The sequence below is a fragment of the Haemaphysalis longicornis genome, unplaced genomic scaffold (genome assembly GCF_048455015.1).
Source record: "Haemaphysalis longicornis isolate Haplotype H1 unplaced genomic scaffold, Haemaphysalis longicornis Haplotype H1 scaffold_1, whole genome shotgun sequence".
NCBI lineage: Eukaryota > Metazoa > Arthropoda > Arachnida > Ixodida > Ixodidae > Haemaphysalis > Haemaphysalis longicornis.
In genome coordinates, this window is record NW_027526203.1 from 472,574,376 (window position 1) to 472,598,895 (window position 24,520).

Here is a 24,520-nt window from a genome sequence, read left to right on the forward strand (position 1 = left end):
ACGCAAGAGGTGCACGCAGGGTCATCCGTTTGAACTGAACACATTATGCGTTCTTTGCCAGCATGAATAAGTACTTTTCAAATTTTGCTCACTATACGTGCAGCTAGGAATAAAATATACCTCCTGATTAAAAGAGCTCTTCATAGACAAGCGTAGTATAGGTTTTTCTTTTTTAACTGCGTGCATAAAACGAGCTGACGCCGCTTAACGCAACAGTGCGCCTCCACCAAGATGGGGATGTTTTGAAACTTTGCAGCGCTGTGAACTATTCATCAGAACATAGTATGTGAGAGTAGGCATGTTTGTAGCCTTCTTGGCGTCCAAATGTGGTATGATATGTAACACGGCACATGGGTTAATAGGGGATTTACAGCCGTTTTCCAGGCCCTATACTCCGGCCCAAGAAGCCCGTGTAGCTGAAATGCGCAGCGCACGAAAACATCTGCAGACTCACTACGAATTAACTATTAATCCTAAAAATGTGAAACACGAAACCTTGAGGCTTGCTTTTAGGCAAAACGGGGTACAGCGTCTTTTGGAATACGGGCACCAGAACGTGAATTGAGAGTGGAAAGTCAAGCGAACTCATTTTGTTGTTGTTAATAGAATTGCCCCACTACTAGGATGTCTTCACGGCGACGGCAGTCCCCCTGTTAAGCAAATTTTAAAGCGAGGCTGGTTACCTCTAGCACCCCCCCCCCCCCCCAAGGGATCTTTCGCAACTGTTGGTGTCAACGGAAAACTCCCGCGAACAAGGAGAACAAGTAAAAGAAGTTACTGGCACCGCCAGGAATCGAACCTCCAAATTGAGAAACGGAGCGAGAAACGGAGCGAGAGCCCGTTGTCTTACCGATTGAACTACGACCCCACGCGGAGGCGGGGGAGACAGACGGTGCACTCACCGAGCAGATCTGCGGGTGTACCCCCTGCGTTCTCGCTGAACGCCACGTGACAGCGTCACGCGGCCTTTCGGGCCATGAGCGCTGCGCCCATGGCACGTGTAGCGGCCGTGTGCGCGCCTTGCGCATGCGCTAGGAGCTATAAAAATTAAAGGAAGCTCACTCCAACGCATGGCATCTCACTTCTCCTCCGTTTCTGCCACCGATCTCGTCGCCTCTGTCGGCGGCGACAGAGACGGGGGAGAAGTGAGATCGTCTAACGCCGGGTTTCAGCTTTCTTTCATTTTATATATAAAAAAAAAGTTTCCACTCATGTGCTTCCCCAATGCAACTCAACCAACCCCCGTTCATGAATCATGCATTGAGTTAACCTTAGCATAAAAGTATCTATTTGAAGTAATAAAGGGTGTGGTTAAGTGCATTTCACTTGCCTCTGGTTTCACTCTTTGTAGAGCCACGTGTGTGAATTCAAGTGACGTCGCATGTGTAGTCGTTGCGGGTGTCGTTTACAGCTTTGCTTTCCAACCACCATCACAGGGTGGATTGGCGCGCATTGTTTTTGTTGTTGTTTTTTTTTTTTTCCACGCGCTTTCTCCCGATGGGTCTGGGGAGGAAAATTCCCATTTGCGAAGCCGCATGTGGACGTCCTGAGCCGCGTAAATACACGCGCCGTCATTTACATGTTGACTGTGACATCCCTTCAAGAAACTCGCACACAGAAGCTGGCGCCACACGCCCCTCCATTGATGTGACACTCTACACCCAGCGCATCGTAGCAGTCACATACGCTGCTGCAGTGCGGCTCACGTTTCTATATACGTCCTGCGCGAACCTACGCCGATACGCGAAACTTCGCGCACATGTCTTGTGCATTTGCATACCCCCGAATGGGGCTCTCCTGTTTCGCGCCTGTCACCCTTCCGCCGCGGAGAACACGACGGGGAACCAAGAAAACACTACGCACCAACGTCGGAACGGCCTCGCGCGTGAAAGGTCGCCTTGGATGCGCGACTTGGCAGAAAATATGCAGCGCTGAAAGGTGGCGGGAGGAAATTCGCGAGCGGCGCTCATTTCACCGCCTTAAAATGGCTCTCTCCTGCATTATGAAGACATCTCCGCCCAAGAACACGCATCGATTGCGCCGGTGCGCGTGTTCGTCGACAAGCGCGCCCTCTTTCCGCCTTGTGCAAGCGGCGCCCACCCGCCCACCACACGGTGGAAAGACAGCTGCCCACGTGCGGGTGACTCGTGGGAGGCGTTAGGTGTAGCGCCCACGAGGCAGACTTCGCAGGGTTCAACCTGGATATATGTGTACAAACAGAGCAGACGCCAGCAACGCCCTTTTTTGTCGCCACGGCCGAAGGCAGCGTGCGAGGGGGAAGGAGCTGTTGTGCATGTCAGCTGGTATGGCGAATCACGCCGGCATTACGGTGCGTGCTCCGCAACTTCCAACTGAACTTTCCCGCACACGCTTTCGGTGCTGCGGTCTTTACTCGAAGTGGCCGGGCTCCTTCTTATGGGTAAGCGTTCTTTGCCGAGTGCCCCCACAGCCCCAGCCTTTTAATGCCCTCCGTGTGCACAAGAATGCAGAACTGGCGAAGGTAACACATTTAAGCGTTACAATAGCGCAACTGTAGATAAATGGTAGAAGGGAAACAAAAAAAAAAACGAAAAAGAAATAAAATGAGCTAATGAAAACAAAAATACCCATCTTGATGATGGTTGGTGTTTAATGGCGCAAGGCCGACGAGGGCAAAGAGCGCCAGAGAAGTTATTTAATGAAAACAAGTGATTACCACAAAAGGTAGGTATAAAATGTGTAAACTGTACATAGTAAGATCAATAAAGATAATGGTGATGGCTGGTGTATAGGGCCAGATGTGATTACGCATGATAGGAAATGAGGTTTAAAAACTTAACATCTGACAAATATTTAAAAACGCGTTTCACAGAAACCATGGCATCGTCACCTAGAAACAGCGATGGGATACCCATCTTCTACACCACCCTCACACAATGAAGACAGTAACAAAAAAAAAAAAAACAAAAAAAAACGACCGAAACGCAAATAAAAAATCGCGAAAAACCACTAACCGCGTACTGCACCTTGTGTCTGCACAAGAAGACGTCGAGGCACTTATTCGCTATAATAGTGTAAATGTACTTCATTGGTGAAAAGAAGCAGAGGAAAACTACAAAAAAATATAACGCAATGTATTTGGCTGCTCACAGCGAAATCTGGCAATAAAAAACTTCCAGCGAAGACGAGAGGGAGAGACAAGAAAAAAAAAAAGAAAGGAAAGGCCGAGAGGTTATCCAGCCTTAGAGCTGAGATTGCTACTCGGCACTGGGGGAGGGGTGTTCAGGGGATGAAAGAGGAGGCAGGCGAAAAGGAGGGTATAGGAGCGGGGACGCGCATACACTTAGCGCATTAGTGGACAGGGGAGGATTCGGAACGTTTTACTGAGCGAAAAAAGAAAAAAATGAAAAAAGGTGGATGGTGCCCCCAGCGACGTTGACAGCCGCGCGTCACCGCTGAGGGACGGTCACCTGAAGACGACCAACACCTTGCGAATGAATGCTTTGGACCGAATGGAAACCCACATTACCTATCGGGAATACGTGTCGTGGGATTATAGGAGAGTGATACAGCAGATGGGAAAAGCGGTCATGGCAGCACGCGAAATGGCCGAAGAAACAGCCGACCGATCGCCCGCATCACGGCAGGTTAGCCGAAGCCTGTCTGCTCCACCGAGTAAGAACAGCCGCAGGCCGCACACCAGCTTAGCTACACAAAGTCAACATTGTTTCATCCCCTTTGTGCCCCTCGAGCAGTGTGCCTGCAGGTGACATTGATCACTACTTTATGAACTGCTCCAAAAGCAACATTGAGCGGACGAGCTCTTTTCGTGATCTCCAGAAGCTGCGAGTTCCTCATGCTACACCGGAGGACATTATATTTCCTACGGACCACTGGATTGTGCGAAGAGAGGCGTCTCGTCTCCTGCCAGGATTTTCGCAGCCCACAGGACTAAGCAATGCGCGGCGACTCTCCGTGTCTCTCATACAATATTGGGGACGGTTTGGCGGAGGAACTGACGGCAGTTATGCAAGGCTTAATCCGCCTCATCTAACAACACTACGATCGCCCACGTTGGAGGGCGCTTTCGTGCCTTCGATTCCTTGTACAAGCGCCTTAATAAGTTGGGCGGTTACTGAGGGAGGGCTGCGACTGCACAAAAAAGGACTGCTTCTGCCTTCTGGGGTAAATCGAAGTGAAAGGTGTAAATCAATGAGCCTCTTTTGACGTGATTTGAAACGTGGTTTTAAAGAACTATTTCATTTCTTAACGCTCCAGCTGAGCTCTATAGGCAGCGATTACGAGCTTTATTGGCGAGTTTGGGACTGTTAAATGCCCTGAAATCCAACGTTCAATACGAGTTTTGTGTCAGAGTTCCTTTCTGTCTCATAGGCTTCCCCAAACTATGCACTCTGGTTCTGTAACATCCCGAAAAAAGTATCAACCAGGTTTCACCGCCGAACTTGTGCCGCCATGGTTCGGCGCGCGCACTGCACCAAGTGCTCAAAGGCGGGAAGCCCACCGTGGCCGGGGTAGGCAAGCAGGAGAGCGGAACAGGCAAGAGGCCGGCGAGACACGCTTCGATCTTCCTTGTCCGAGGCGGAACTGGCCGGAGGTGGAGGTGGATTAAGCGTCTCGCAAGCTGGCACCAGCTCTGGCACAGGCGTCACGTTTAATTCCGCCATCACACGCTGGGGCGGGAACTCTTTCGCGTACACAGCGCGCGCGGAGAGTCATTTCCTCAACACTACACCAGCCATTCTGGCACCAGTGACACCTCGACACGTTCCCGTTCACACAGCAGAGATTTTTCGAAAGGATAAGTTAGGTCCAACAGTACTTGTTGCTGAGCTAGCTGGTGAAGAGAACGTGGCGCAAACTAGACGTGGACGAAGAAGAGAAGATGGCGCCTGTACCTGTTGTATCGTCCCTTCTTCGTCCAGTCTAGTTTGCGCCACGTTCTCTGTTTTCTTAAAGTTAGACCCCTTTTGCCAAAAAAAGACACACCGGCCGGTCACTGGTTCGAACCATCGATCGGGATAAGACAATCAAGCCACTCCTGTCTAAACCTGCCTCAAAGCTCTTATGCAGAAATAACAGAGACCAGCACATGCGCCACCAACGAGAGATAGCGCACAAAAGAAGAAGCGTGCACGGCCCCAGCTTGCTTGCCCACCGACGTGACGCGGGGGTTGCCAACAACGCTATGCGAGTGCGTGTGTTTAACGTTTAATTCAACGGCACCACGATTTTCAAAGATTTTAATCCAGTCTGTGTGTACTCAAGGCGTCGACACACTGACGCGAGTTAATAGTTAGCTGCCCAACAACAGAAAGGTCACAGATTACTTGGTTTGCCGACTGTAAATCAACAACCCATTTTTCAACTACCTAGGTTGTGTCGAGCGCAGACACGTCGCTTCTGACACAGTTGTCCGTGTATTCGGAGAATTATAAATTACAAGTGTCCCCACCAAAAACATGAGGATGGGGGGGGGGGGGGGGGGGGGGAAGAAACTTCTTTCCGAAGGCCGACGTGGCGCTCCTTGAAAACACAAAATAGTTCAGAATGCGGCCTCGAACACTGCCGTAATCGTGACTGGTTGCTTACGTACAGAAATTGCGCAATTCGCACTAAGGTACGTCGCAAGTCGACCCTTCGTGCCCTTGTCAAAGCTGGCAAAGCCCACCGAACACGGGCGCTCCCACGACTATGACGGGCGCGGGGCTTGCAGTCTCCCGGCTCGGGAGTGAGACGGGACAGATGCGTCGCTCCAGCCTCCACCGAACACCTGCTCTGCAAACGCCCTCGATACAGCGCCCGCGGAGCCACACTTCGAAGAACTATAGGTCCTCTGCGGTCGCACAGCTGCCAGAGGCAGCAGTCGAACTAACGGACCCCGCAGCCGATCGGAGCCCAAGTGCCCGCAAAGAGGGCAGCCGTCTGGTCAGACATGCAGGCACGGGGGCCCGAGGCCATCGCTTCTTTCTTACTACCACCTTACACTGCTCGTCACATGGCGTCAGGATCATTCATCACAGGCCAGTTTTGCACTGAGAAAGGTTCGTCACAGGAGCGGAAAAACAGAGTACGAGGTGTATTTTTTTAATTGTATAAGCGGTGATAGCCCATTATTCCTTGTATGTGCTGCGTAATAGTTTGAGTAAGAAAGTTTGTAATTATAACTAATTCGCACCCTCCGTTATTAATTAATTAGATTTGACACTTGTAATAAACCCCCAAAGCATGACGACGGAATCGACCGTGATTACACGGGAAAAACATTTATAAGCCCATCTTTTTACAATCCAAAGGCAACATACCTGGCGTGTATACCTGACGAAGCAAACGATGTGCGAAAGAGAGAAAGGATTTTCGGCTTCAACAACGTTACCATCCTTGTCCACTCTGATTGGCTTTCACTGCTGGAAAGACCCGAAAGGGCCAGAAGAGAACGTTTTGTCTGGAATCACGGGACGCCCTCGGCCTTCCTGAGTAGCATTGAGTGTTCAAAAGTTTCGTAACATACCTTTCTGACCTGGTGTGGGGCTTAAGGCAACGCTCAAGGACGCACAATCTCGCCGCAACAATGAGATGGGGGTGCGGGTTCTTCCTCGCCTCTCTTCCAAGATGTTTTCTTAGTTGTGTTACGCCAATGCCTCACTTTTCTGTCTACGGTCGTCAACCTGGTATCTATATTTCGGTTCGAGCCGCATTACCCTCGGACCATGGCAGTCATTCCTGACGTGCCCCGGATATACAGCCGAAAGGAGAAAAAAAAAAAAAAAAAAAAAAAAAAAAAAAAAACACGGTAAAGTTGAAACCACGTGATTTTCACAACCCTTTCTGGGTAGCCTGTACTGTTCGGAAGTCCGGTACTATTTCTGTCCCAACACGTGTGGGGCTCAGGGAAGGCGATTGCAACCATAAAAAGAGGCGCGGCGCGCAGGTTATTCTTTGTGACCCCCCCCTTCCATAATGCTTTCCTTACTGAGCTGCATCTTTCCTCGCTTCCCTCTTTTGAGCCGTTAACCACTGTAACTACTTCGTTGAGGCCCATACACGCGGACATTCACTTTGTCGCACGTATGACGAACTTTCCAATTTGTCGAACCGGCCTATTACCGAACGGCCTATGAGGAAAGCCACGTGACGAACAGGCCGTATCCCTTTCGTCACATGTATACTGCTCTGTAGACTTGTTTCGTTACGACTAACGTCGCATGCACCCCCATTTTCTACTCTTGCTGCCTTTTTCTAATTAGCTGCCTCAGTAGCAAGCCTTGTGGAGAGCAGTCGTCGCTGGGTTACCCCGTTCGCAAGCGCCGAGGTAGGCATGCAGCGATCCCCCGTTACGTGAGTAGCACGCTGTGACGCGCCGCCTTCGCCGTATTTACTCCACAACAGAGTCGGGGTGGCGCGCCGCCAAGTGCGTCCTTGACCGCCGTCGCGATTCCGGCCCGTCTGCACGTGGCGCGGCACGCGAGTCCCTCCCCCTCGACTACGCAGGAGGCGAACTTGTAGCAGCCGCCTGCAGGGAACGTGTTTGGAAAGCGAACGGCGGCCGCTCTGGCGCGCTTTCTTGTGCGCTTGGGCGTCGGGCTCGGTTCTCTCGGATCAGACCGCTCCTTCTAATGCCGTCCGCTCTTGTCCGTTATTGAGTGGCTCGCTACGGCACAGCCACGCAAGGGACAAGCTGAGGGGAGGCCAGCCTGACTTTATGCAGCACTAAGCTTGTCGCGATACATGTTCCCCTTCATTGGAAGGCGCAGCTTTTTTGAAGTCATTCGTTTTTCTCATGGAAGCAAAAAACTCCCTCCTACCAGAGTTCGGCGCGCCTTAAGGAAGCACAAGTGGTCTAAATCAATCCGTCTCTCTCCACAGTGCAGCATCGGCAAGTAAAACGTTGAATTTGAACGTATTAGGACCCGATATAAGCAACCACCGTTAATGACCACAGCATGCAGATTCGTAGAGATGGAGCGAAAAAGAAAAAAAAGCGAAGTTCCATTAGCGTGAAGCACCCTCCTCCAAAGGAGAGCATACGTTTACGGCGCGGCCGAATCGTCGTCACGTGAGACGCGGGGCGTTTGTCACGTTTGTCAACACGCTCCGGGAGAGCGCGCGGCCGGGGCGTTCCTCTCACGTGAGCGGCGGCACGCGGACGCCTCCCGCCGACGCGCGCAGCAGCCACCGAGACGACGACGACGTTACATCAGCGACGCCTCCGTCAGACAAGCTCCTGGCAAGCGGCCCGCGCGACGCGCGGCGTGGGCGGCTCGGCTCGCTCATCAGCTGCCGGAACTGCAGAACCTGCGTTTACGCCGCACAACTAACGAGGATCGCCAACTACTGGTCGCTTTTCGACCGCAGAGCCCCCTTTTTCGCACACGCTGCCGGTTGTTGAACCTGGAAGCAGACAGGTACTTGCCCCGAGTTTTTTGTTCACTATCTCAGTGGGTGGACGATGAGCTCTTATTGATGTGTGTGTGCGTGCGTATGCGTCCACAGTGTCAACTAATTGGCGAAGCTGGCACCAAGTCGCGCAAGGCTGGAACCATAGCGGAGCTGGATGATTTTTTTGCATGTAAGCACTGAAACACACACCACCACGCATTGCATTAGGTTTGAAATTGTTTATTTACACCTTCTGTCGTCGCTTTTCCCTGTGGTATTATAGTAGTCATCGTCACGTTCGTCTATTCGTCGTCTTCCTCATGCATGACTGGCGGGCCCGGATCGTTTTGTCCGCAGGCTGTCACATTTCTCCCAAAGTGGAATGCGTCAGCACGCGCTAGAACCGGCGTCTGTAGCGAGCTGTCTTGTGCTCCCTCCTTGAGACACGGACGCACGTGGACTGTTTTCTTGGTATATTTTTGCAAGCGCCACGCGCAAGCCTGGACGACGCCGGGCGCTCCCCGTGAGGCGCGGGCTCACGAGCGCGGTAAACGATGGTAGTAACTTTGACACGTTTTTTTTTTTTTTTTTTTTTTTTTTGGTGACGCCGCACACACTACGGCCAGCAACAGCAGCTCCGCTGTTAATAGGCCGCTTCGCAGCTAGTCATGTGACCGTCGGGTCCAGAGCTAAAGGCGAAGCTTGCAACAGCAGCTGTCAAGTTCGCGTTACGGTCCGTATGGAGACGCACTGATGATAATGAAGACGAACTCACCTGTCTTCGTAGCGGGCGTTTCGCTGCGTCCTCCGCTCCATGGGCGGCGCACGCGACGACCGGAACGATGCCTGCCGCGAGAAAAGCAGAGCACAACGTCTTACTCCTTTTGTGGCACTGCCCTGTCGGGTGCCGCCGGCACCCTGGCCAGGTATGTCAGCTACCACCACCGCAGCTACTACTTAGCCCGAAGGCCAATTTTATTCCTGGCGGATCAGCCCGAAAAAAAAAAAAAATGAACGCACGTAGGCTTTCCTAAATACAGCAAGGCGACCAAGCAGCTCACGCGCGAATTTAAGCGCTTATGTTCAAACACGTGGTAGTTACAAACGCGGATTAATTTCAAAAGCAGAACGAAATGATCCGAGTTTTATCTGTCGTCGGCTAAAGACGATTTCGTTTCATCCGACGTGTGGAAAAAAGCGAATTAAGAGCCGCTTATTTCCGAGAAAAGCCACGCGAAAAAATTACGGTAGCCCCACTTTCCGACACGGCAGCGCCCTATTCGCGCATGAGAGAATTTCGTTGTAACGTGGCCCGACGCGGCCGAAGTCGTACAGCGGGCCAACAGCCGATTACAATGCGTGCGACTCGTTGCTACTTGAAGGTCCCCGGTCTGCGTCGCTGTGCCGCAGCTGTCGCACAACGTGACGCGACCAGACTCGCCTACATCCTCCGTACCGTATTCCCAGCTTGGGACCTGCACTACTTGTTTGGCATTGCTCCAAGGCCTTCAACGCCACTTGATGGCCCTGGCTGACATAACTATATATGCTGCTGCTAAAGCCGTTACGCATCGCCATACGTGGCGGCAAGGTCTTCCCAAATTTGCATCTCCTCACCGACAATCACCAAACCACTCATCTGTGGCCGCAACCGAACCGTCGACCCTGCGTGGCGGATACGTCGCGAAGGTGAAGAAACATCCCCCAGTCCAACCTCAGTTAATCGCCATATAGTTGGTCTCATTTGGCCCGCAACGGCGCAATACGTTGACGAAGAATCCCCCCTTGCATCTTCCGCACGATGGCGCGGACGATGGGAATGGAGCATGTACAGATGCAATCGAAAGTATACGGAGCACGGCTTCGTGAATTTAGGATAATTTCTCTTTTATGCGGCTGTCAGCATAATTGAGTTTCGAAAGACTTCCTCAAAAATTCACGTCAAGGTCGCCGGCTATAGGCCCGTGGCAGCGAACCTTTGATTGCACCTGTGCACACACAAGCAGATATACTTGATTCTTCGCGGTGGAGCCGGGCATAAGGCGTATTGAATGATTTCAATGATACAACGAACAAAGCTGACATGCGAGCACTATATAGACGGGCGCGGACCCGCAGCCCCGAAATCGCAAGACAAGGCTACACTACACGTACGGCGTTGCGGGTCAATCCACCCACCGGACTCGACACTGACCCTGGTATTCTGAATCATTCCTCCACTTGAGCCTCCAGTGGAGGTGATACTTGAAATCGATTTCTCCATGCATAAGCAACGTGGAATCCTCCCCTCAGCCAAGTGGAGGGAGTGGAGGAGGAACTCAGAATACGGCCCTGAGCCTCGGATAGTGCTAGCGTCACTGGATGTCGGGCCTGAACTCGTTCGTAGCTCAAGAAACGACAAGCCGTGTACCTAAACGAACACCCTGCTAGGAACAATTACTGGCCGTTGCAGGAATGTTGTCACGGCAGGAGGAAGGTATCGCCACCCTCCCTCTCACACCTCGAGCAGCATCGGTCGCCGCATTCCGAGTCACAGTGATGGCTGTCACGATGCGCCGTGACACGTACGTACCCCGTATGCGGAGCACCTCATGCTCGGGGCTGTGTCCCTCCCTCCCCCGTTGTCGTTGTCCGCACTCTACTGCGCATGCGCGTCTCTTCAGCCCCGTCAGCGTTTGGGCTGACGTCAGCGCAGTCCACTATAAAAAGAAATAGTTAGGCGGCGCCCGGTTTCGATCCCACGACTCTCTGGCCGCAACGGGAGGTACGTGGCGCTCTTCCCACCGCGCTACAAACCGAGACGGGAGCATGCGCTACGAACGCGCCTTATGTCCTTCGCTCATCCAAACTACGTCAAGAAGCTTTTAATGATACAACGAAGGCACGCGAAGCTGAACGTCACCGGAACCGGCGAACTGAAAACTTCAGTCGACCCCATGGCTGCTTCGCATACTACTCAGTGTTCCCCTACGGGAAGATGGTGTAATTTTTCGCTGGTCTAGACAGCTGCCGCTACTTCCAGAAGATCGTCCTCCTGCGCCGGTGAACAAGTGCGCACGCGTCGTGGCAGGCCTCGACCGATGCGGATTCACGCGCTACTCGAGGTCCCGATTCCCGAAAACGGGGGGCGTTGTTTCAAAGCGACGCGGTAGCGCCATGCAAATGCATGTGTTCTCGGCTGGGGGGGCCGCTTTGAGGGGCGAGAAAAGGGTGAAAATCCCTGAAGGGAGCACTTCCACAAGGGCGCGACACGCACTCCCTCCTCCTCCCCCCTCCCCCCCCCCCTCCCCCGTCGTCGTTTTGCGTGTCGCGCATGCAGTGTACAAGTGCATTCTTGGCGTCTCGCCGTTTTTGCCCACGGAGATGAAACCATTGGGGGGGGGGGGTATACAGCTTTACTGTAAAAGTCTCGTGTCTTCGAAGCACGAAGCGATCTGGCGCGAGGCGTTGGAAAACGAGTGTCCCGGAGTGTTCTTTTAAGTACGCGTTAAGTTCCAGCGCCAGGCGTGGGAAAACGGGTGTCCCGGAGTTTTACTACCGTGACTACATCGACGATGACATGAGACGACGGCATGAGACGACTGTTGAGGAACTAGACCCACGCAATGGCTCTGCTAAGAACACCTCTTTAATCTTCTCTTCTTTACTCGCTCATGATGATGATCTGCCCGTTGGCAATCGATCCTCTTCCTTTTCGCAACATCTTCCCGCCTGCGGCAGTGATGCATCTAAGAATAAAAAAGACTTGAGGAGAAGAAACATGCCAGAAAAATACAATTCTAGTCAGTTCAGTAGCCTGGTTCGAATCCGCCTAGCCGTTCGGTCACCGTTCGTCAGATCGGTGCTTTGACGCCTGATGCTGCGTTCTAATGACGGCCTTCGTTAGGATCGGCGATGAAGGGATAGCGAAGCACTCTGTTGTGTTGCAGGGAAGAAAGTTCGGGCTGTCTCGCTTCGTCTCTCACATCGTCTTGGTCGGAATCGCACTTGTCTCGACCGAACCTCCCGTGTCTGAACACGCCTTGTAAACGTGGAGGAACTAGTTTCCCTCCGCCTGACGGAATTGGGCCGTAGCTTAGTCGAAGATCCACAAACTCTGCGTCTCGTCTTTAGTTGGGCAGTCCTTTTCTGTTTCCTAGGCTTGTCCCGAAGTCTTCGCCTCTTGCGCCGGTCCATGTCGGTGTTCATGGTATCACTGTTCGTGATCAGATGCGTCGAAACAACGGGCTTTTGATGATCGTGCACGTACTCAGTAGGTTCTGCTAAGAGTTCTTCACTCTTAGCGCAGTCTATCCGTGACCACGGCGTAGCATGCGTGGAAGCGCTCAAGTCGTCTGCTGGCAGGGGGATGGTTTCCGTTCTTGTCGTATTCGTTATGAGTAATAGGTCTGCGCACTCAGATACCTTATCACGGGCAGCTGGAGAGGTAATCAACGAGCTCCATGATGGTTGGACGGGTGCGACTTGAGTTGTTGCCGACGGTCTCTGTGGAAGACTGTTCTTCGCGACATGCTGCGTGGTTATCTCTTTCGAGATCAAACTCATCTTGGATATCTTGTCACTAAGCAGCCACTTCGCGCGGAAAATCATATACAAGTACTTGTCAGATTCTTAATAATCCTTTTCGTAGTCTTCGATATCTAGGAGATCCCGTACCTGTCTGTCAAGATTATTTATGTCGTCCAGCAGTTCGGGTAAAGATTCGAGGAGGATTTTAAGCGTACTTATTCTCGGTGTTGGGGATTCCACAAGGTTGTCTGTTGTTCTGACGAGTTTGGTTATCTTCGCACGGAGAGTGTCCCTCAGCTCTTTCAGTTCACGCACGGCCTCCCTGTGCTCAGTAGGCTGAAGGTCCACAGGGAGGGTCTTCTGTATACGGTGCTGCTGCTGGACACTACCGGGTTCCCAGTGGTCGGTGCGGTGCGTCGAGCAGCCAGCCATGGGGGGCGCCGTTCGAGGGCAAGGTCCACGGGATCAGGACATCAAACGGTTTCCCGGGCCTCGCGTGCCTCGAAGTCAGTGTGCGCCGTCATCTGGTGTCCACCAGGCCGTTCCTCGCGGGTTTCACGACACCAAAAATGTTGAAGAACTAGACCCGCGCCATGGCTCTGCTGAGAACACCTCTTTAATCTTCTCTTCTTTACTCGCTCATGATGATGATCTGCCCGCTGGCAATCGATCCTCTTCCTTTTCGCAACAACGACGACAGCCCGAGCCCCCAAGGGGCTTTGCCCCTAAAAGCCACGGCGAACTAGCTCGCTATGGGGTAAACATCTATAGGAACTATTTTCGGACATCTTAGAGCGCGTTTCGCCTTTAAAACGAGGTCGCACGTGGGCTGCTAAACTTTCTGCATGTTCCATCTGATATTTCAGGAACGTTTTTAAAGCCCCAAAATAACATGTATTTTCGTGAAGGCGAGCTGCTGGCTGGTGTTTTATGTGCCGCTCGCCCTCTCCGTGTCCCGCTCTGCTGGCCATGGCGCAAAACATAAATGTTGATCGAGGTCAAAACTGGCGTTTCATCTTTAACCAAGGCAGCAGGTAGGCAGGTGAAATTTCTGCATGTGCCATCTGTTAGTTGATCGAAGTTTTCAAAGCTCCAGAATAGCAGGTATAGTAAAGCCGAGCTGCCGGGTATAGCGTTTTATGTGACGAAATCTTTCTTTCTCCCACTCTGCTTGTATTTTGTGCAAAACGTAAACCAAGTGCAACAAGACTCGACCAGGCTGAGCCAAGCATTCGCCTTGCATATCCTGGGTTCGCTGACCACTAGCGATGCAAACCTGAAGTGCTCTCTCACGAAGTGGTCTGAATACATGTTGATCCCTGCGGCAGGCATTAAGGTCAGAACTGATGTGTCAAAAGGCCGGTTCGCAGGACTGCCTGCGAAATGGATGTCAAACAAATTGTAGGCGCAGGATCTCTGGGAATGTCCCTGTAGCGTTTACGCGTAATGCCTGCGCCACTGTCTGGAACAGCAGGGCATTCACGCGCTAAGGCTGGGCCATAGAAAATGCCCGCGATGCCATTAGACGATGAGATTATCATTTTGAACACTCTCACGTTCCGATTTTTGTACTAATAAAACGGTGCCAACCACAGACGTGAAATTTCACGACCCACAGTCGCCAGATGCATGAAAAGGTTTAACCGCACTAGGTCAATTGTTTGCCCCCAAATTTCCCCATTTGATCCCCCCGTCGGATTAACGGCCTTCCCCTTCTTCTCGACCCGTCTCTTGGTATCCACTCTGTTGCCCTAATTGTCCACCGGTTGTCGGTTCGTCTCACTACATGGCCAGCCCAAGTCCATTTATTTTTCTTTATTTGAACTATGCAATAATATACTCGAGTTTGTTCCCTGATTCAGGAAGCTGGCTTCCTGTCCCTAAGTGGCACTCCTCTCATTCTTCGTTCTACGGCCCATTGAGCCAGTTTCAGTTTGCTTTGCAGCAGTGTGGTAAGGTGCCAAATTTTAGATCCATTGTCATAAGCGGCAGTATGCACTGGTTGTAGATTTTTCGTTTGAGTGACAGAGGTAGCCTACTTTTCATTATTTGAGAGTGCTTGTCGACTGTTTCCCAGCCCTTGCCTATTCTGCGCCGGATTTCTCTCTCGTGGTTGGGGTCAGCACTAACCATCTGTCCGAGGTGGTTATATTCTTTTACTTCCTAAGCTGAAAAAGACGTTTTTGACATGCTTGTTCCTCGTTACTTGAGATTAATTCATATTTAATTTTTAGCCCCACGCCCCTGCTTTCTGATTTTAGTTCCTCAGGCAATTTTTGCAGGTGTTCTGCAGTTTCACTTGCCAAGACTATGTAGTCCGCAAAGATCAAATGGCTCAAGTATTTTCCGTTTATCCTTAAACCCACGTTTTCACTGTCAATCTCTCTGAATACTCCTTACAGACATGCTGCGAACAGTTTTGGCGAGATGGTATCTCCCTGTCTTGCTCCTTTTCGGATCGGGAATTTGTCACTTTGCTTGTGAAGGATTATCCTGCCCGTACATCCCTCACATATGTCGTCTAGAACAGAGTTACTTGATATAGGAGTTGCGAAACTCCCCATAGGCCCCATGTATCAAAAAGTGGCCCTACGATTGGTCCACTGCTTTGGATCTTGCTTTACAGTGGCGCCATCTTTTGGTGACAAAATAAACTATACAACTTGCTTCGCCGCTCGACGACCTGAGCGAAAAATGGTATTTGAGTGCTTACGTAATTTTTTTATGCCAAAGGAGCCCAATGTGTTGAACTATGCGAATGTTTTATATACATACGGAGCAAGAGTAGTAAAAAGAAATGCGACCATGGGGCCAACCGTCGCTTACGCACTGTCGTCTGCTGCGCGTCCTCTTCGGTCTTCTGGCGGGAAAAAAATAAGTCGCTTCGACGGCTTTATGCCAGCTGAAACTGATTATTTAGAGCCGCTTGATCGGCTACTAGATTAGTTTTGGCATACAATGAGCTGTAGGCCAAACGATAACTGCAAATTTAGTACTTCAGTTCGGACCTTAGTTGCGCCGGAGTGTCCGCAGGCAGATGCGCGGACGCAGAAACAATCGCTGCCTAAAAACCGGAGTTAAGATAGCAATTAATAACTTACGAAAGCTAAAAAAAAAATAGAATTATGCACTTTAAAAGAAAATTTAACGTTAAATTGTCAGTTTAAATAATTACTTTTTTTTTTGTTGTTGTTGATAGTGCATGCGGCGGCCGCAGTGGCGCCACGGTATGCACAATCCAAAGAAGGGGGGGGGGGGGGGGTCCAGATGCGGGCCGTTTTTTGAGGCGGAGTTTCGCAACTGCCTACATCGAAGAGCTCTGGTCTAGAAGTCTTATGTAGGTCTCTTCTATTCCCTGGTCTTTTAGTGCTTTTAGCACGGCTGCGGTGTGTACGGCATCAAACGCTTCTCCGTACTTTATAAATGCCATGTAAAGGGGTTTAGTGTACTCTGCAGATTTTTCTTTTACTTGACTGACGACATGGATGTGATCCATTGTCGAGTATCTTTTTCTAAACCCTGCCTGCAATTTGGGTTGTTGATAATCTAGGCTATCACTTATGCGGTTAACTATTACTTTCGTAAACAGCTTGTGTACAACGGAGAGTAGGCTGATGGGTCTGTAATTCTTAAGGTATTTGGTATCTCAGTTCTTATGAATCAGATCTTGGCGTTTTTCAAGGCTGTGGGCACTTTGAGACCTCAAGCATTTAGCATTAACGAAAGAGTCGCAGCCGTTGAGATAAATTTAAACAAGCGATACAGCTTAAAGGTAGTACAGACCTCTGCGCCCACAGCAAGCTCGATGGTAAAGCCGTAGACAGTTTTTGCGAGGTCGTCGAATCAGCAATGAAGGAGGACACAGTTCACGATTGTGATGGGACACTAACGCAAAAGTAGGTGAGAAGCAAATGGCAAAAATGCCAGTGGAAAACTTTGGAATAGCCAGTTGCAACAGTCGAGGAGATGTATTTGCAGATAGAACATTCTTTTACGAACGAAATAATAGGAAATTGACATGGAAAAATCCCGAGGACACACCAAAAAACGAAATTGATTTTATTTTAAGTGACAACCCAAGTATTGCGCAGGACGTAGAGGTGATAGGCAAGATTCGCAGCAGCGATCAGAGGATGGTGAGATGCAAGGCAAGGCTGAATCTCAAAAGAGAAAGAAGGAAACTCGTGGAAAATAAGAAACCCCGCATGCAGTCAGTCAGCCCCCGATCGCAGGAGTTTAAAATAACTCTTTAAAACAAGTGCGCTCTTCTAAACGAGGAGAACGAGACTAGTGTAGACATGCTAAATGGCAACCTAACAACGACAATCACAAAACAGAATCAGCAGCAGTTATGGGAGAAGCAGCATGTATATGGAACAAATTGGAAATCTATAATTGCGAAACGTAAGAACATGAAAGTGTGAAGTACGACGGATCAAATTGAATTAACAACGCTGTCAAGAAGGATTAACAGTAAAACGAACGACATTCGTACATATAACATGGCAGGGATCGAGGAAACGGTGCAAATGGGAGGAAGTTTGAAAGCAATAAGAGGAAGCTAGCTATCGGCAAAGACAGAATGTACGCACTCAGAGACGAGCAGGGCAACACTACGTACAGCATGGACGAGTTAATTAAAGTAGCGGAACGATTCTACACCAGACGTTAGAACAGGGGAAACTACTGATTGTACAAGGTTATAGCATGCGATGTCCGACTATTAACTAAAGAGAAAGTAGGAAAGGCTTTCAAAAGAGAAAACAGTCAAAGTCATAGCTATAAAAGAGACCCCATAAATAGTCAAAGCGGTAAACGGGGCACACAGGTTGTAGATTGGGGAAGCGGTAAGAGCAGAAATGAAAACTTCAAATTAAGCTACAGAAACCATCACGTCATGTGTGTGTTGCGCGTCAATCGACATAGACTTACACCAAGCAAAATGGTACCTCACATCATCTGCACAGCAGGCTAAATGAATTAACATAGAAATTAAGATCAGAATTTTTTTCGCGCTTTCAGAGAAAGAAATGATCGTAGTTATTGTAAAATTACGACTCTTCCACGGGCAAGGACGGGCCCTTTGAAGAGGCAAAAAGACGAGCGTATCCGAAACGGGGCTTTTGATCGTAACGTGGCGCAGCCAAATGGTCGTATGCGGCTCAGTAGGCATCGTTACAAGCGATGAGAAAATCGAGTGTACTGCGAGTAGCCGTAGCAGCAGAGTTCTCTTTACAGGCGTTCGGAGCTGATTTATCTTGTTTTCAAATGCAGACTGTTTCCCTGTTTAAGATGACGCACCACATGTCGGCTGAGTGAAACGCTTGACTTACGTCGCATCACCACTGAGAATCTCAACTGTTACATCTACGGCAACGTCCAACAACGAAGATGTGACAGCAAAGTTTGACTTGGTCCTCCTCCCCCAAAGTGGGGACATCATCAGGTGCGGCAGATGATCGGTTGTGCCACCAGAGGCACCGGGTGTCGAAGGGCGTTTATCATTGGCGGTTCCCGGCAGCAAGGAGGCGAAGGCTTGCGAATGGTACTGTGCAGAACTTGAAAGGTTTGATGAGCAGAGCTCATTTGCAGCGCAAAGTTATAATATAGACATAAAATGGGGTAACCCGTTACAAACTCTCGGCGTGGCCGAAGGTACAGGGTACGTGATAACGAGAGTGAACCAGGGTGGTGGATCTAAGAAAATCACTCGGCATATCTAATGACGCGCAGCACCGGCGAGAAGCTAGAGTGAGACCCCAGGCAATGGGGTTTGAGCAGCGCCCCTGCGGGCGCCACCGTTCAGGAGGTAATGTAAGGCCGATATCCGCGTGATGTCAAGGGATGAGATCGGCTCCTGAAGTTCGGATTGGTCCACCAGCAAACAAGCAACTCACAACGACACAGATAAAAATAATCCAACCCGAAACGGCACTTCCGGGAGGGAGGGAAAAGGATCTCCACGACATCCGACGTGGGCCTGTCCTCAAGATCCCTTCACCTCCATAGCTAACGAAGAGCAGTGGGAGGGAAAGCTGGGCAGCTCGGACTGGGCCCGTTTGCCCGTACGCATAAGTTCCCGATTAAGTTCCCGCTTACGAATAAGACGCCAATAAGTCGAAGTCGGCCACGGCAAATAAGCCGGTTGCCAGAAAACCCGACGGAAACGCGACCTTAACAGAGCGTTTGTATCAGTTTCAGACAAACTACTTATTACCTAGACAGCGCTAAAGTCCTAGTTGAGAACTTATTCCCACACTTATCGCGTCCTGGCAAAACGCCGCTGCCAGACTCAAACAGACGGCCACACCGCACCCATCTCTCTCCTTCTCTCTCCCAGCTGGCGAATCCTTAAATAAGCAGCACAGGTGCAGCATCTCAATTCCCGGACACAACCCTCTCTAAGCCGAGGAAGCGGCGATAGCACTTGCGCTTAGCCAAAGCGACGCCAAAGTTATAATCTCAGACTCTCAGCAGGCGTGCCGCAACTTTGCCAACGGTCGCTTGCACGTCACAACACTTCGAGTAATCAATCAGAGACTACCAACGAGACCAGTGAGGATCGTATAGGCACCAGCTCATAGCGGAACCCCCGGCAACGAGATCGCCAACCCTATAGGCTGTCCCGTAAAACCTACTCTTCGCCACACAAATCGCTACTGAGGGATCAGGAAAGATTATTGCGTGCCCTGCAGGTCAACACCTTCCTGCATCCCACCAGACTACACCTCTTTGACCGGACACACGTTTCTCCCCTTTGCCGCTTCTTTGGAGAGCCTGGGACACTCAGACACATAGTGGGCGGCTGCGACAAGTCCGCCCTAGACCCCCCTAACATCCACCTTTCCACAGAGCTTTGGGAGAGAGCCTTGGCCAGCTCCGGCCTCGAAGATCAGCTGCGCCTGATCGAAAGGGCTGTCGACGCGGCCCGAGCTCAAGGCATCCTGGAATGAGGACGCCTCTGTCAAGCATTTTCTGGATTAATTAAAGTTTATTCTCTCTCTCTCTCCCCGAAGCAGAAGAACGAGACGGGTGCTGAGTATAAAGGAGGCTATGCTCAGACACGTGCAACTTGATGCATCCACCCACTACTACAAAGCTCTCACTCTAAACTAGGAGCACTGTTGCCGGTCGCAGGGTAATTACACTACTTTCAACGTGCTTTTAAGAAAACGCTTTGCGACAGAGCCATCTTTCTCGCGCATGCCATGTAGCTCTCAACCTAATGCATATTTTGTGCCCCTGCGCCCTGAGCACAGCAAGTGTGCCCATACACCCTGAATCTGAGGGGAGGCTGTTCACAAGGCTCTTAGTTCGCTCGTAACTCGTTCCATTAAAAACAGGGTTGCTTCCCGACCCCTCTCCACCCCTGGGATAATTATCACGGGGGCCAACGATGTGCAGGGTCATTTTGCATCCTCGTTGTCATTACTCCGCGAATTCAGGCCGGTAATTTCTCTAGTCCTTTCCGCAAGTCAGCCGAATAAACTAAGTTTATGTATGAGTTAAAATCTCCGAATTTCACCAAATCACTCTCACAGCAAGGTGTCAGAAAAAATCACGGGCCGGAAAGATCTCCAGAAAAAGAGGTCGGAAAAAATCTCCCCTAACATTAAACCTGGGGAGGGGCTAAGCATGCAGTGTATAAGTGTATTCTTGGCGCATTGGCATTTTTGCCAGCAGATATGAAACCGGTGGGGGTAGAGGTGTACAGCTTTGCTAGCCTGTCGTCTTTGAAGCACAAAGCGATCTAGCGCGATGCGTTGGAAAACGACTGTCCCGGTGTTTAGTACCGTGACCACATGAAACAACGACGACGACAGGAGACGCCGACAGCCCGAGCTGTCGGCGTGCGTTCTCCTGCGTTCTGTGCGTTCTCCTGCTCCCACGCCGTACGCTGATCTCCTAGATTCGCGGAGGCCGCCAGACATGGAGCCGCCAGGGCGGAGCTTTTATTCATTCTCCCCTAGAGCCACTAAATAAGCAAAGCTAAGCTACGCTTAAGAACAATGACACTGACGCAGGCGGCAGCCATTTTGGTGCCTAACGCCAGGGTGGCCAGCCTTAAGCGCCCAATTGCGGCTGACATTGACGGGCGGAATTGGTCCGGGCTCTGCTTGGCAACCATGGCTGCTGTGTTTACTTTTCGAAGTAATTCTGAGTCCCTCCTCCTCTCCATCTGCTCCCTCCACTCGCCTGAGGAGAAGATTCCGCCAATGCTTATGCATGGGGAAATTGATTTCAAGGCTCCCCTCCACTGGGGGCTCCAGTGGAGGAAGGACTCAGAATACCAGGGTTATTAAGTGACAGCGCGTTGAGGCGATAGGATCAGGCTCGGTTACGAGCTTATTTAGTGGCTGTAGGTAATGCTACAGCCACTTATTAAGCTACGCTTTTCTAGTGGCTGTAGGTTACGCTGGGCCACCGTCGTTATTTCCCAGCGGCAAGAGAAGCAGGCGTTTTCTATTTCAGCAGTGTGAAAGAAGCCCAGTACAGAGCAGCACGGCATCGCTACTCTGTCTGGGGGCTTAAAAACTCACTCTCAACGTGTCATACAGCCACACTGCGCTCCGAAAATCACGACTTATCGAAGAGCGCGCGCGCGGCAACACAGAGGCACCAAAATGTCAGCGCCCATGGGTCTTCCAGGGGTAAACAGATGTCACGTGACGCGGTTCGACCAATGACCGCTGTCGGCGGCATACAACAATAACAGAAAAGAGTGCCGATACTCTGAAACCTGATCTAGCGGTTCTATTCCCGCCGAACCTGTGGGATATCGAAGCGTTGCGATGTTTGTCATGCAACGGTATCGGCGCGCGTTGGTGATGTTGGCGACTGTTTCCTCCTCCCGTCCTTTGTAGCTTATAATTGGTACGCCCTACCATTGAAACGACGGTATTAGTGTAAAATTAAAAGCGCACGGTAAAATGTGCGGTAACAAAAAAAAAAAAAAAGTTCGGCACAACGTGCTGGCAAACTGTTGGCATCCTTCTTCCGGCTGTGGGGCGGAGCTGTGTCGCAGCCACGCTCCGGTCCCTTCCTCCTCACCCGTCCTCGCCTGTCCCGTAATACTACCAGTACACTGTAGTAACACCCTGCCCGTCCCTCGACTCCTCCACGGTTTGCAGAGAAAACGGTTAGATACCGACAGACTAAAAAAACTCAACAGCCCGAGCGTGCTAACAACATTTAAAAATTATGCAGGCCGACGTATACCTTTTTCATGCCACGGAATCTGGCGCCTTTTACAAATTGGTTGGTGCCGGGAAACACGGAAGGAACTTTTTTGATGACCAGCGCAATCTGTAACATGCTTAAACTTCACGCCGTTCGCGAAGCGCTTAATTGTGCGTCGATTTTAAACCATCGTATAAGCTCTTTGCCTGGCTCCTGGCAAAATTTTTGTCCATCCGCACATGGAGGCATCAGCATCGTTACCCTCATCACCGTAGTAAATTCAGATTCTTAAACAGGCGCGAGGAGACGACACGTCTGGGGGGCTGGTTAATTAAAAAAAAAAAGTTTACTGAGCAAGAAAGTACGCGGCATATTAAGTTCAAAAAGCCGCGAGCGATCATGCGTTAGTCATTGGCTCATTTGCAACGCCGAAACGACAGGGTTGGGAAGTACGTACCTAACTTGAACCACAAAAGAGTGTGACCAAATACACAGGAGTGATGGAACTCTCTCCCAGAAAGGGGCCGATAGGGCTAAAAGGTTCGTATGAGAAACGATATGGCGTACTGGTCTCTCAAAACTGTTCTCCAGAACAAAAGAAGGAAGCCTGAATAGACGAAAACTGAACGGTAAAACTTTTATAGGGTTCCAACGCGGCAAGGTTCGAATCGCGGCCTACCAACGGCGTGGTCGGTTGCATTTCGAAACATGTCCGTACGCTCCATGGAGACTTCTCTTTGACAGATTCAGCACGCTCATGACGGGACAAAAACTGAAGAACTCGCGGGATGAAGAGTCCGAAACGGACTTGACCGCCACTGCACGCGGCGTCACCAAGACCCGCAATCCCTCGAACGGATAAAAAAAAAAGTCATCAACAACTTGCAACTGGCGCTCCGTCGACGTATAACGGGAGTGAAAGGCACGCGACAAGTCGGTTCCCGCCAGGGGTGCACTTCTAAAAGGGGCACACAGTTAGAACTCTATCCTACGAATTCGACGATTTTACGAACAAATTCCGGTTCCTCGTTTGCATTTGAGAAGACACCTTACGAACCAAACTCACCACATTTCCCGAGGGTTGTTTTTCCAAGTACAATAGGGATACAACCTGCTCCGCGGCGCCGTTTCGTACAACCGAGACGTAAAACAGCGACCGAAAGCCATAAATAGAGGCGGCACGACGGTCTTGGTTCCTGCTGTCAGCTAAATGACGCAAGAAGAGAGAAGTGGCAATTAACTATGAGGAGGCTGTGATATCTTTCGCGGGCTATGAATGCATAAATACCTAATACAAACCGCGAGAAAAGCGCACTCGCCGAGTTTTCTCCGTGGTTTCTCCTTCGGGCGATATGGTCTCACGCTAGGCTATTTTACGAAACTGGAGGCTTTAAGAAAGTTTCGGCCATCCCCGCCGACTTCCTAAAATGGGGTTACACCTTCTCAGAAATGAGAACAGCAGCTGCGGATAAAGCGAGGGGGAAGGGGGTGGCACTAATCCCTTGCCGGAGTTAACAAGGGAGAACGCCCGAAACAGCAGGCGCTGCTCGAGATCACCGTTACCGCAGTGGCGCTATATACGGTCTCCGGGCTCTCCACACCGCACTTCCGTACCGCTTTGCAGCCCAAACTTCCCCCGTAACATGCGTGGCGCACGTTCGAACCGAAATGTCAGTGGTGCTGAAACAGCCAAGGTACTTACTGGTCAGATTAGCCAAACAAGAACAATATAGCGCTCGCAGTCATCTCTAGAGACCGGAACTTTACGCACGAAAAATCAAGGTTTTAGAGCGCCTATAATGGGCACTGAAAAGTGGCATTTAGGCATTCATAGGCACTAAATACTGTCGCTTAGGCACACATAGGCTCACTTCGTATTTACTTCAGCAGCATATTTTACGACAAATTCTTGACGTGCCGTAAAAACAGCAGACAAGTCTCGTGCTGTGTGGAAGTAATTTTATTTTCTTCGTGAAAATTAGCCACACAAGTTTTACGTTGAAGGCAGGATGATTCCAGAACAAAAAAAAAAGCTTAAAAGCCAGACCCATCTCAATTATTTGCGGTTTGAAGTTGTACCTCATTTCGGTCGGTAATTGTGTGCGAAAACGTTCACTGAAGTTGGGGGAGCGTGTCTATACCTCGGGAAGCTCTATGAGCGGATTAAATCTGGCTGGAATATCAGAATGTTTGGTGCTCAGAAGCTTCGGCAGCTGGTTTAGCACAAGGAATCGAGGAATTTTATGTCAGAAAGCATGGCAGATTGTCAGACAGGAATGGCTCTATCAGCAACCGCTCCTTTGGGGATGGTGGCGGATCTGTCCTGGGCCTTCGAAATGAGCTCAGCATTCTGAGTCAGAGTGGCGCCCAAGCTCTCAGCTGCGGAAATGTTTTTTCTAAGAGAGTGAAATAACCGCACGAACGTGCCAAGTCACGTTCAAGTGTAGAGTGGCGT

General features: G+C 50.6%; 1 protein-coding gene across 2 annotated transcripts in view; it reads right to left on the reverse strand.

Annotated features, from left to right (window-relative positions):
• Positions 1-24,520, reverse strand: part of Rhobtb (Rho-related BTB domain containing) — a 225,149-nt gene that overhangs the window by 196,588 nt on the left and 4,041 nt on the right. For both annotated transcript variants that reach the window (XM_077688195.1, XM_077688196.1), the window contains exon 2: positions 9,152-9,222. In XM_077688195.1, the coding sequence (XP_077544321.1) occupies positions 9,152-9,192 (41 nt within the window). In that variant the 5' untranslated portion in view covers positions 9,193-9,222. The remainder of the gene's footprint in view (positions 1-9,151; positions 9,223-24,520) is intronic.